This window comes from Hetaerina americana, unplaced genomic scaffold, assembly GCF_022747635.1.
Source record: "Hetaerina americana unplaced genomic scaffold, ioHetAmer1.1.p SCAF_37, whole genome shotgun sequence".
NCBI lineage: Eukaryota > Metazoa > Arthropoda > Insecta > Odonata > Calopterygidae > Hetaerina > Hetaerina americana.
In genome coordinates, this window is record NW_027286952.1 from 2,339,578 (window position 1) to 2,352,144 (window position 12,567).

A 12,567-nucleotide genomic window follows, 5' to 3' on the forward strand; every position below is an offset into this window, starting at 1 on the left:
CAAGGAGGCAAAATTCAATAAATATCTCTGGCAAAAAGTAGGATATGAAAAATCTTATATGGAGATAAAACAATTTGAGGATAATTTTAATTCACTCTCAGTTACATTTTTGATATTTTCTGATGATATTCAAATTTGCTGCTCTTATATACTGGCCCAGCACCTCAATGTTTCTTTGCTTTGAGTTTAATTATTCAATATTCCCATTACTGAACAGGAGTATATGTCAGAAGGCATCCCAGTAGACCTGGTAGAGTTCTCAGACAACCGCCCTGTCTTGGATCTCCTGCTGTCACGGCCCGTGGGCCTCATGACCCTCCTCGACGAGGAGTCCCGGTTCCCTCGTGCCACGGACCGATCACTTGTCGGTAAGACTCACAACTACTCCACATTCCCTTCTCTCCAACCCACCTGTGATTATTATGCAATTTTCACTCATTACCCAGTGTCTGTTCAAATATAAAAGGTGAAAGAATTGTCATATTTACCAAAATGGCAAATTTAATTGGCCGTCGTTGTTGGATATATATATTCTAAGAGCCTTTAGGTAAAAGATAATATCATTCATGGAATGGAGGTAGTTTCTTTGAAAATGAATTACCCATCTCAGAAGAGAAACAAATCCGTGGATCACGCAATAAGTCCTTAATAAAAAAAAAAGATACAAATATTTTTGGTAGATGTTTTTTTTTATTTTTCTATGTTATCTCCATTCAGCTTGATACCCTTTTCCCTACTTTTTTAAGCTGCCCAAAAATTAGAAAGGTGGTCAAGGTAGGCATCTGTGTTGGCAGTGATCTCCTCATTCAGTGTTAATATTTTCCATTGAGGCACATTCCCAAGTTTAGAATTTAAAAAATTCAATTGTTTAAGTCGATTAAAATTGATCGAAAAGTCATTGATTATGAGTGACTTGCTTGCATTCCTTTCCTTACTCTTTCTCCCTGCTTTCATAAATACCTTCCTATTGTATGGACATCTTCACCCACTCCTTCAAAAGTACATATATTTGAGGCCATGTGTTTCTTAAATTAACCTTATAAATCAAAGGTTAATGATGGCATTAGATTATTGCACATATTTGCTTTGTAATTGGGTTTTCCTTAGTCAAATGAGACCCCCTTTATCTTGAATTCTGAGGGATGGAATTTATCACAATGCTCTCATATTTCTCATAAAATATTAATCATTTAAAAATGCAATTTCATTATTTCCCATTAAGGGCATCTATGAATTCCACATGCATAACTCCTATTTGTTTTATTTTTCACTCTTCCATTTGCAGAGAAGTTCCATGGCAATTTGAAGAGCCAGTTCTATGTTCGCCCGAAATCAGATGCCCTCTGCTTTGCTGTTCACCACTATGCTGGCAGGTAAGACCCATTTTTCATTTAGTTCAAGGATAAAATACTCTTGGAACCTTGGAGAGAGGAACAGTATGAAGAATTCACTCAGTTTCTCAGGAGCCGATGTATATTCATGTCATACTTTTGCACTAATGAAGCGTAACATCAGATGCATAAGGGTAAAACAGGGAAGACATTTGAGGAAATGGAATTGAGAAGCATTAACTGGATTGACAAGGAAGGAATATCATCAGGCTGTAGGGAAAATCATGAATGAGAGGTGAAAGGGAGCTGGGTATTATAGAGGAAAAATGAGACCATATCAATGAAGGGATATCAAAAGTGAAAAGGAAAGCTGATAGTTGAAGCTAAGATGATAGGTATGATTGGAGGGAATGGTTGGGGAGGAGAGGGGATTGTCTGGAGAAATCATGAGGAGGCAGGAAAGATGGGTGCAGAGCGTTTTGATTGGTGATGGGGTGTTACTAAATGTGATAGAGGGGAGAGGGTTAGCCAAATGAAGAAGGGGTATGGAAAGGAAATAGGTATGTCAGATGATTTGAATGGAGTATGTGAAATTGGAGAGGGATTTACTTTAGTGTTGGATTTCAGGTTGTTTTCTGTTAGTAGAGGCAAGAAAATGTATCCTAGTACCATCGTGTCAAAAGGTATCTTGACCAGTAGAATAATAATAATAATAGTCACATTGCTTGAATCAAATTAGTTTTTATGGGAATTTTTTATTAAGACTGTCTAATAAATGTAAAGGTGCTTCATTGAAGTTTCCAACATTTTTTTTTACCTGACCTCATTTGAACACAGTTTCAATTTTCAGTATTTCACACTTTCCTTCAAACTTTGAAAAACTTCACATCTCAAAAATAAATATATAAGCTGAGCAGGAATTGTAAAGTTAATGAAATTATTAGTGAATGAGTGAGAACTTTATTGGAAAAGATTAAACTTCAAAGCAGTTATTTATTATTGTGCCTGATGGAAAAGATAACAATCAACCAAGTGCATGTACTACTCATGGTGGGGGTATGAAAGGGGGGGATCATTGGGAGAAATCCAAAGGAGGCAGGATAGGTGGATGCAGAGCATTTGCATTGGCATCGAGATATCTAAGACTGCGATAGAGGGGAGAATGTAGCAAGTGCAGAAAGGGTAGGAATGGGATAGGGATGTTGGATGGAATGAAGGGAGGAAAGAAGTATGTGGAGATGAAGAGGGACTTACTCTAGTGGGTGATGTCAGGTATCATGTCGTCAGGTGTGGTTGGAAGTGTAGCACTGGTTCCATCTGTGCCCATGCAAAACCTACCTTAACGAGTATACTACCAAATAATAATTGGGACTCAACAATTATTCACTCTAATGTTGCTTACATCCTTGAGGTAGTGTCCGACATTACAGTTTTTTTGTACTTAAAATATACTTTAAGTTTGCACTTATCTTTGTCTAGAATATTTTATAAATGGAGATCTGTTCTACCTGTTCTAATTGAACTCCTCCAAATGTAACATTTGTGTCGACCATCTTATTTTTTGGAACCTCATGCCTTTGTTGTGTCAATGTTTCTAAAAGAAACAACATTACCTCAAAGTTAGTTGAGTAGAGGTATAAACTAGATGAAGATTGTGGGTTGTCCGGAATCTTTGATATCATGCAACCCGAGCCCAACCTTGTGACATGCTGGCTGCATCACGCACCACCTTCATCCCACACCATAAGATGACCTTCTCACAAACTTAGGTTTTTGATGCCTGCCTACCAATTCCATGAAACTACATTAACAATGGTCATGAGTTTCATCTCCTTGAGTAAAAACAAAATTTGTCCTCGAGTATCTAAGAGAGATTTTGGGGACATATTGTGGCCGTGTGACTGGATGGGCACCAACGGCGTTATTCTTACTCTCTCCCTCCTTTGCTTGCTTGTGCCAGGGTGGTGTACCAGGGTGAGGGGCTGCTGGAGAAGAACCGCAGCTTCCTGTCACCCACAGTGGTGTCACTACTGCGTGGTTCCTCCATTGACGTTGTGCGCTTCCTGTTCCATTGCCCCCTCACACGCACCGGCAACTTGTATTCGGCAGATGCCCATGACCGAGTGTTCCATGCCCAGCCGCGGGCTCCACCTAGTGCATCCTCAGAGAAGGTGTGTGAAAGCAGAGTGCTGTCTGTGGTGGGCGTTGATTGGACCATTTTTGTTCTTTGAAACTTTTGGTGTCTGTGAAGTGGAGGCTCCTTTTTTAAAATTTAAGATTATATCTGTCTGGGTGCAAAGGGATAAAATAGGTAAAACTTCAAAAATAAATATTCAAAGCATGTAAAAAGAAAGATAAAAACAAAATTGCCATCCAAAATAATATAATAGGAAACTCAAGTATGACTGTGGGTAGAGATATGTTTAAAATCTTTTCAATTATTCATGGGTATTAAATCATCAATTAGGTCAGAGTTGGTTAAGGATCAAACCAGTTAATTTATACTTTTAAATGCAAGCTAAAATTGGAAATGAGCTTTTCAAATTTAATCAACTCAAAAAAATGATCTTTCTATACTTACTGTTGAAATTAATGAAATGCAAAAAAATTGTGATTTAGTGCATAACAAAGGTTTTTGACAAACATCTCTTATGCAGTGAGCAATATACGTTAGTGCAAAAATTCTCATGCAATATTTGCTTTTCATTTTCAACTTTTGTAAAAATGGCGATTTATATATTGGCATTTTCTTAGATAATTTATTCAGGTATTTGTAATGTAAATTGCATTTTTATGGGTACACAGTTGCTTTGAAAATTTGTGCAATTAGGGTAATGCAATGGATAAGTCATCCAATTGATTAAGTACTACATAACTTTTTTTCACCATACACTAATGTTGAAATGTCTTTCAATTTGAAGGACTATGTTCTCTTTTGTTTCTCTCTCATTTTTATGAAGGTTTTCTTTCCTTTTGAGGAGGTTTTATTGGAACTAAGAGGATTGGAATAAAGTAGAAAGGAATGAACTGAAGGTGAATACACCCATCCAAGGCTGTATAGCTCTGTAAGTGTATGTGGTGGAGGTAGACCCTAATGGGTGAGCCACTGACAAAAGTTCCCCAACAGGTTGAACCCAATATTTTCTAGGCTGAGTGAAAGGGAGTGCAGTTACTTGATTAGTGAGTTGGAGTTGGGCCACATGACACCTAAATCAGGTACTTCAACAGTTCTCTAAACACCTTCAGGCAAGGAAGTTATCCCCAAAGAATTGAAATGCCTGATATGGGCCTCCAACTTACTGTTCTGGTAATTGCCCTTCCCTCATTCTTTTTTCTCTCTTCTCCACTCTCCTCTCCCCAGTAAACCGGCCTCGGTGGCAGCGGGGGTAACGTCCTCGCCTACCAACCGAAAGGTCGCGGGTTCGATTCCTGCCTAGGTGGATTTCCCTCCATCTAGGGCTTGGTTGTATGTGAGAATCTTCATTATAATGTCTGTAATGTAGGGTTAGGTGGAAGAAGGGCCTATTAGTCTTAACCGCGCCCAATTAAGTCGATAAATAAATAAATATCCTGTGTTCAACCTATTGTGGAATTTTAATTGGTACCCTGCCTGATAGGACCTGCCTTGATCCTGCCTGCAGTTCCAAAGCTTTGACCGCCTTGAGTGGGTACAATCATTGGTTCTCACACCCAGCATATAGGCAGGCCTTCAAAATTCAAAAAAATTGGTACAAGCCCCGGTGGCCATAAAGTCTCGGGGTCCACTTTTTCTTTTATCTGTGGGATACATATGTAGGAGCATATATTAATGCCTTTCCTCATCAAGAGGGCTCACATTCAAAATGAAGTTAAAATAGCTAGAATTACTGTTTTGTCAAATTGCACTTTAGGTTAAATCATCTTACCCTTTGACTTTTATTGAATATTTTGAGCAGTGTAGTTAAAATCTCATTCATATTCACTCTTCACGTATGGCAAAACTCCCATCAGTGGACAGCATGTGTAGTTTTCATTTAGTGGAACTTTAAGTCACTTTGAGGAGAGGTTCAAGGACTGCAAACTAAAAGCATTGATAAAAATTACTTTCATTGGACATTAAAATTGATTTGAGAGAGAGAGAAGCTCATTTAGCTGTGACCTCCTCCTCACCCACCCCCCTTTCCCGCACTTCCCCCACTTCTTTGCTGCAGAGAGGAGGTCGCCAGGTGGGCTCGACGGGGAGCTCAGGCCTTGGGTCACAGTCACGATCCCAACAAACAGCGGCAACCGTCTTCCGGAACTCTCTCTCCGACCTCCTGCGGAGGACGGTAAGTGATATTAATATTTTGATTTTTGTGGAACCGTGGTTGTTATTTTGTAAAAAGTCTGGGAAAGGCTAAATGCTTTAAACTCTAAACAATTCTGAATTACTGAAATTTATTTATTATTTCATCTCATTATTTTACAATGGTAAAATGTAGATATTTCATATAAAATACAGTAAAATGTATACATACATGGTTATGATAAAAAAATAAATGATTACAGCCTGTCATATCCTGAGGCGAAATACTCATTCGGATCATAAAAAACAACTCTTAATTAAATAAGATTTTAATGTAGATTTAAATATCTGATATGAGTTGCTATCTTTTTGGTAAATGGTTATAAATTTTGATGCCAGCATAAAGGGGTCCTTATTGAAACAAAGAAGTGGGATGCTGTATCATACGAACCTTCTTTCTTTGCCTTGAGGCATAACCATGGATACTCTCATTTTTGTAAATAGACACATGTTTTCTCAAACACACACACGTGCACGATATATGTAGAAACATGTCACAGGTAAGATTTCAAGATTTATAAACTGAGGTCACATGATTCTATTTTTGGAATTTTGGCCATATATCTGATAACTCTTTTTTGCATGATGAATACCCATGTCAACACCAATAGCAGAGCCTCAAAAGATAAATAATTTAATGCATTGGAAATTACCAGAGAAGGCTGTTTTTGAAACTGCTTGATCTCCAACCTTTGCCAGGCATCTTAGGGCATTGTACTATTTATTGGCACTACTTATTATAAACTCTCGCCATCGTAGAACGCATTTCATTATATGAACATACGACTGAATAACTATCTGCTAACTCAGTTAGAATCAGACTGTATCCAGAGTTTCAAGAATACATGGTAACTTGCTCACGCACTTTATTCATTGGATGAATTCTTTTGTGACAATCTTCATAACATTTAAGTACTTATCTTTATACATTGAATAATATTTATATTGAGGACATTTAATATGGTCGTGCCATTTTTCAAAATGAATAAAGTATTATTATTATTGGAAATTCTGGAAAGTTTACTGCATAAGTACCTGATATGTTCATTCAAGTTTAAGCTATCATCAATCATTTAACCGAAAAAGTTGGTACTGCTAACTTTCGTCTGAAGATTATATTTGATTTAAAGATCCATTTTAAGGGTTTCTCTTTTTTCTTAAATCCTATATAATTTGTTTTTTCAAAATTTATTGTAAGTTAATTTTTTGTAAACCAGTCTCCTGTGAGTGCAAGGGAACTAATGACATTATTCTCCAGCAATGTGCTCCTTTGGTTACTTAGTATTGAATCCATACCATCTGTATGAAAAATCATTTCATAAAATTTAAATAGGTAGTTAAATCATTTATATAAATTGAGAACAGTATGGGACCTAGTATATTGCCTTGCAACACAACAAAGTTTACAGATTATGTAGTGGATAAGTAACTGCTTCATATATTGTTTGAGTAGTTACTTATAACCTGCACTCCCAAGTAAAAAAATATTTTGTGTTCCTTATACTTGTGTGCTGCTCATGTCTGAGGATGGAATTACCATGAAAATACATAATTGGGATTTTAGACATATTAAATTGTGTGTTTTTGGTTATGCCTAAAAATATCTATAATTCAAGAAAATATTTCTAGTTAATGTAAATACTGTATAAAATATAATGTACTGTGATAATTATATTATTATATTGCTTCAACTTTTAACATTGCTACTTAAGAATAGATATTGTAGGGTTACTGGAAATTATTTTAGCACAGGCGGTGCTAGGAAATACTAATAAATCACATTTTAAGCATTTGAATAAACAGCAGATTTATTCTGTGTGCTGAGTATAACACACCAAGTTCAACGCGGTCAGTTATATGCCATGGGCGCATATTGCACTAGAGGGATGAATGCTCGGCTAGGGTTGAGACATCCGTGTGGGTCAAGATGCCTCCTCATAGGTTGTGCCTAGGGTGACACGGCACACCTCTGAATCACACAAACAAATGAACTGCCACAGGTATTTAGGATAAAATTTCATCATCTTATCACCGAGTTATCCTGAGTCCACTGCAAGTCTTTTGCAGCCCTCAAAGCAAATATCTTGATTTTATTCTCCTTCTTCAGATCGGATGCAATCTGTTTAGCTATACCAATTCCACAAATTAAATTAGTGATAGGAATGCATCTTCTGACTAGTAATAATATATGCATGTTTTTTGTTTCAGCATAGCATTAAATCACAAGCATTGCATTATTAGAGACCCAACAGCCCTGGAGTAACTCTTGGTGGCCATCCATGCATGTACTTGTATTCCTTTGTCAAAACCACCAACTAACAATTTTTGGCCATGTATTACATGCGAGAGGGATGATGAACTTCATCAATTAGAAGTGCAGCCATAATGTAATGGAGATCAAATGATTAATTGTTTAATATAAATCACTACAAGCAAAAATTAGTAATTCTACAGAGCATCAACAGATCTCCCGGTCCCTCCTTTTTGAAAAGACATGCTAGTATATTCTTATTATTATTGTTTTCATGGATTTTTTCTATACACAGGAAATAGATATTAAATTCTGAACCTTAGGTCCTATATACAAGAAACGTCTTCTAAATAATGTCAGGTGAAATAATCCCATGGGTAAGTAAATATGATTCTTATGAAGGTCAAAATTAAGAAATCTGTTCACCGACCTGCATTACTAATTCATACATAAAAATGCCCTAGAACATAAAAATAAATAAATAGATGCCTTCGTGTCATATACCCTAGACCAAAGAAAGGTTTCAAGACAGTTATTGTTTAAGATTATTCTAATTATTCTTTTTGTCGTAAAATGGTAGTTTCAATGAGCTGAGATAAGCTCTACCCCAGCAGAATATCCAATTACTCCGTTTAGAATGAACTAAGGTATTGTATATTAACTTCAGGAAGTGTAAAGACATTTATTTCAAATGAAATAAAATGCCGCTAATAGTTCATCACATATTTTTGTTATACTCTCAATATGATACTGTCATTTCAAAAATGTCTACAGATCCCGAGGCATTTAAAGGTAGAGACCTGTTCAATGGGTAAACAATGATTGCATGAGTTCATGTGACAGTGTTATGAGTGATAAGACAAACCCCAGTCAAATTTGGACCTGTTACACTCATTGTGACCCACACACATTGTTTTTGTTGCTCTTATTTCCAATCTATTTGATTTAAATCAATGTCTCATATGTATTTGATTTGATTTCATATTATTAAGTCAGTCTCTACATTAAGCAGGTCCAGATTTGCAAGGGTTTACAAAACATGCATGCATGCCCTTTTGAAAAATATATCATCTTTACGTACTGAAATGAAATAAGTAACTTTTTATTTCCATGCAAACTTTATTTAGAGCACGACCTAGGGTTATGTCATCATCAGGTGGACATCATCATCCAACATCGAAACTTAGGTCATGTTCTAAATAAAGTGTGTGCGGAATTACAAAGTGACTTATTTCATTTGAATATGTCGTACAAATTCAATAAATTTACACCAGAGACAGTACATGTCAACTTTACATGTTGGTGCATATAATAATTTGAAAAATCAAGTATGCAGTCTGTAAATCATGTAATCATTATTTAATCAGAATTATGCATTGTACAAACAAACTTGATGTTAATGAAAATTTTGATTAAATAGCAACAGTTGGTTCTTGGTTGTGATTATGCTATTTTAAATGGTTTCCAAGTGCCCGCTCTCAAATCTTCATTCAACTCTTTCTTTGCGCACTGCCTGCTCTTGTCTTCAGGTGGAGAGTGGAGATCCTCATTTTGTGCGCTGCTTCCGTCCATGTGAGGTGAGTGCCCTAGCAAGTGCTATTGCCATGCCAACAGGCCGAGGGAAGGCCAGGGTGCCCAAGGTACCCTTTGACACCAGGAAGGTCATCTCACAGCTGCGGTATGCTGGCATTCTCGAAACTGTGAGGATAAGGAGAGATGGATTCTCCCACCGAATTCCATTCCGCGACTTCCTCAAAAGGTAATGAGAGTGATTTCTTCATTGTTTGAGTACTCATTCTATCTTAGTTCTGGAGGGGCATCAAGATTTGGACATATGCTTTTCTATATGAAATCATGCCTATAAGGAGACATTGGAGGATGTGGATAATAAAGTGACTGAAATTATTTGCTGTGCTGGTGCCATAAAGCACTTCAGAATGCATCTAAAAACGTTTTCTTGAACAGTTTCCAAGGGACAGTCTCATTGACACTTTGTTGATCAATCCATTCAACTTAAAAATATTTTTTCGTGCAACTTCAGTATTTTAAACTTGCAGCTGATACTTTGCAAATGTTCAATAGCTTCCTGTAATTCCTTATTTTTACTTAAATATAAAAGCCAGGCCTTTTTAAGCATTCATTTTAAACATTGAAGATTCTCACTCCCTTAACATGCTTCCACAGGTTTACTAGTTGATTTATATTGGATTCAACATCAGACCTCATCGCAGGCAGCTGCATCACAGTTGAAATTTTTGTCCCTTTTCACAAAAAATAGAGTCACATCAGGGTAACTTTTTCGTTGGAAACTTTTAAAATCCATTTGTAACCCTTAAATTTCATTTAACCTCCTTGTCATCCATTCCTGAACTATGGATTGGATTTTGCACTTTGATGTTGTCAGATAACCTGGTTCTAAACATTAGATCAAAGAAACATGAAGGAATACCTAGTTATCCAAAATAAGCATGACCATTCATCTGTAATTGTAATTTGATGCAGCTATAGTTAGGTTATGATGGTTGAGGCTGACACATTTTGATACAAGCCCATGTTGATGGACAAATTTAGCTAATAAAACTTAAGCATACGTGTATAGAGAAATTTTCTTTCAAACATATTTTAATGCATTGCAGTTTCAGGTATGTTGTACATGGATTTAAAAATTCAGTCTTTATATAAAAGCTGTTCAGTGAAGAGTGATTCTTTTAATTATTATTTCTATTATTCTTATTCAGCATTATACCATTTTAGGTAAGTTTTGAATAGACTCAGGCCACAAAAAAGCACAACGATAATTCCCTTGCCTCTCCTAACAAAACACAACCTCATTTCCAACACTACAATAAGCCACTCTTCAATCCTGAACACATCCTACCTCCCTTCATTCTATCTGAAACATGCCTACTCCTACCCCTTCCTCATTTGCCCAACATTCTTCCATCTCTCACAGTTCTTAACATCCCATTGTCAAATAAAATACTATCCATCCATATTTCCTGTCTAATTTGGATTTCTCTCAACAATCCCCCAATATGCCTACTGCTTCCTCCATTGTTTTCCTTTCAGTCCACTTCAACATTTACATCCTTCTCTACACCCACATTTCACAAGCCTCCAAGCAAACTAATATCACCTTGCTTCAGCAACCATGTTTCCTCCAATGACCATGGTTGTCATGGCACCACATGTGCCTCTTTCCTTCCTGAACCCAAACTGATCACCTTCTAAGTAATCATTAGCCCAGTGCTTCTCTAGTTGGTGATCCAGAGAACTGCTTTAGCTGCATGCGAAATCAGACTTATTGTTCTGTATTCCTTGCATATTGTTGCATTTTCTTGTTTTGGAAAAGGATTGATCTCACAAAATCTTCCTGCCAAATTCCTCCTTCATATACACCACAAATTAGTCCACTTTTACTCTTCCTCCCAGATTCTTCCTAAATGTGATTTCCTGTATATGTGATCCATGAAAATTTTGTCTTCCCCAATAGACTTATTTGCTTTGGATTCCCTTAATGCCCTTTCCATTAAACCATCAAGTGTGTCTGTGAGCTCCTCATACATTTTCCTAAAACACTTTTGTTCACTTAAAAATAATAATAGTAATATCTTGGATTCTCAAATTTTGAAGTTGAAATATTCAGAATACTGTGGTGCAACTCCTAATGAAAGACTCATCATGGATTCATATAATTCACTGATTCATTCCTTGCAGAAGATTGACTTCACACTTTACTTGAATTTTCTTCCTGGCTTACTGCAAATGCAGAGTGGGCAGTACAATAAACATTTGTGCAGTCTGTCTTAGGTGTCCTCCTCTCGAAGTTAGGATGCATGGTCCATCCCCCCTCCTTTGAAGATGGTGCTTATGTCCCAGGAATGCCATGGTGTAAAGTGTGCTCTAATTGCGTGGTCTCATGCCGGCCCTCAGGTATTGTTTCCTGGCCTTTGGCTACGATGAGCGAGTGACTGCCACGAGGGACAATTGCCGCCTATTATTGCTCCGACTCAAGATGGATGGCTGGGCTCTTGGCAAGACCAAAGTGTTCCTCAAGTACTACCACATTGAGTTCCTCTCCAAGCTGTACGAGGAGCAGGTGAGGAAGCCTCTGAAAGCTTGTTTAGAGCCCCATTGCCAATATTCCCCTTGGTTCATGCTCCCAATCTGTCATGCTTGAGAATTTATTGGGTAATATTGCTAATGGAAATGATAATGTGACTCACCATAAATTATCCTTAAGATCTCAAGAAATTGGTCATCATTGGCGTTACAAACTTGATCTGTGCACTAAAAAAGTAAAGATAGAAGGTTTTAAATTTCTGGAAAAATGAACATAAATTTCACTGTACAAGAAACCTCTATGATTAATGCATTATTCTTTTTTGACAATGATTAACTCTAGGTCAGTATATTTTACTGAAAGATCAAAGAAAAATTCCTGTTTGGATATTAATGTGAAATTTTGTAAAAATAGTTTGATATTAATGACAAGAGAATGTAACCTCGATGGGTATCGTATTCCATCATGAGTCCGTGACCCCAGTGATGAAACTGAACTGTGATTTTGATGAGTGAGGTGTGGACATCTTGCTCTGAATCATGCCAAGAAGGAAGCACTTTACATAGTAAGAAATTCAATAATCAGAGAGATAATTAAG

General features: G+C 36.8%; 1 protein-coding gene across 1 annotated transcript in view; it reads left to right on the plus strand.

The window, feature by feature from the left end:
* LOC139691499 (myosin-IIIb-like) overlaps positions 1-12,567 on the plus strand; it is a 76,861-nt gene that overhangs the window by 41,924 nt on the left and 22,370 nt on the right. The window contains exons 15-20 of the mRNA XM_071589349.1: positions 218-368; positions 1,286-1,373; positions 3,292-3,502; positions 5,522-5,638; positions 9,436-9,665; positions 11,840-12,005. Of these exons, the coding sequence (XP_071445450.1) occupies positions 218-368; positions 1,286-1,373; positions 3,292-3,502; positions 5,522-5,638; positions 9,436-9,665; positions 11,840-12,005 (963 nt within the window). The remainder of the gene's footprint in view (positions 1-217; positions 369-1,285; positions 1,374-3,291; positions 3,503-5,521; positions 5,639-9,435; positions 9,666-11,839; positions 12,006-12,567) is intronic.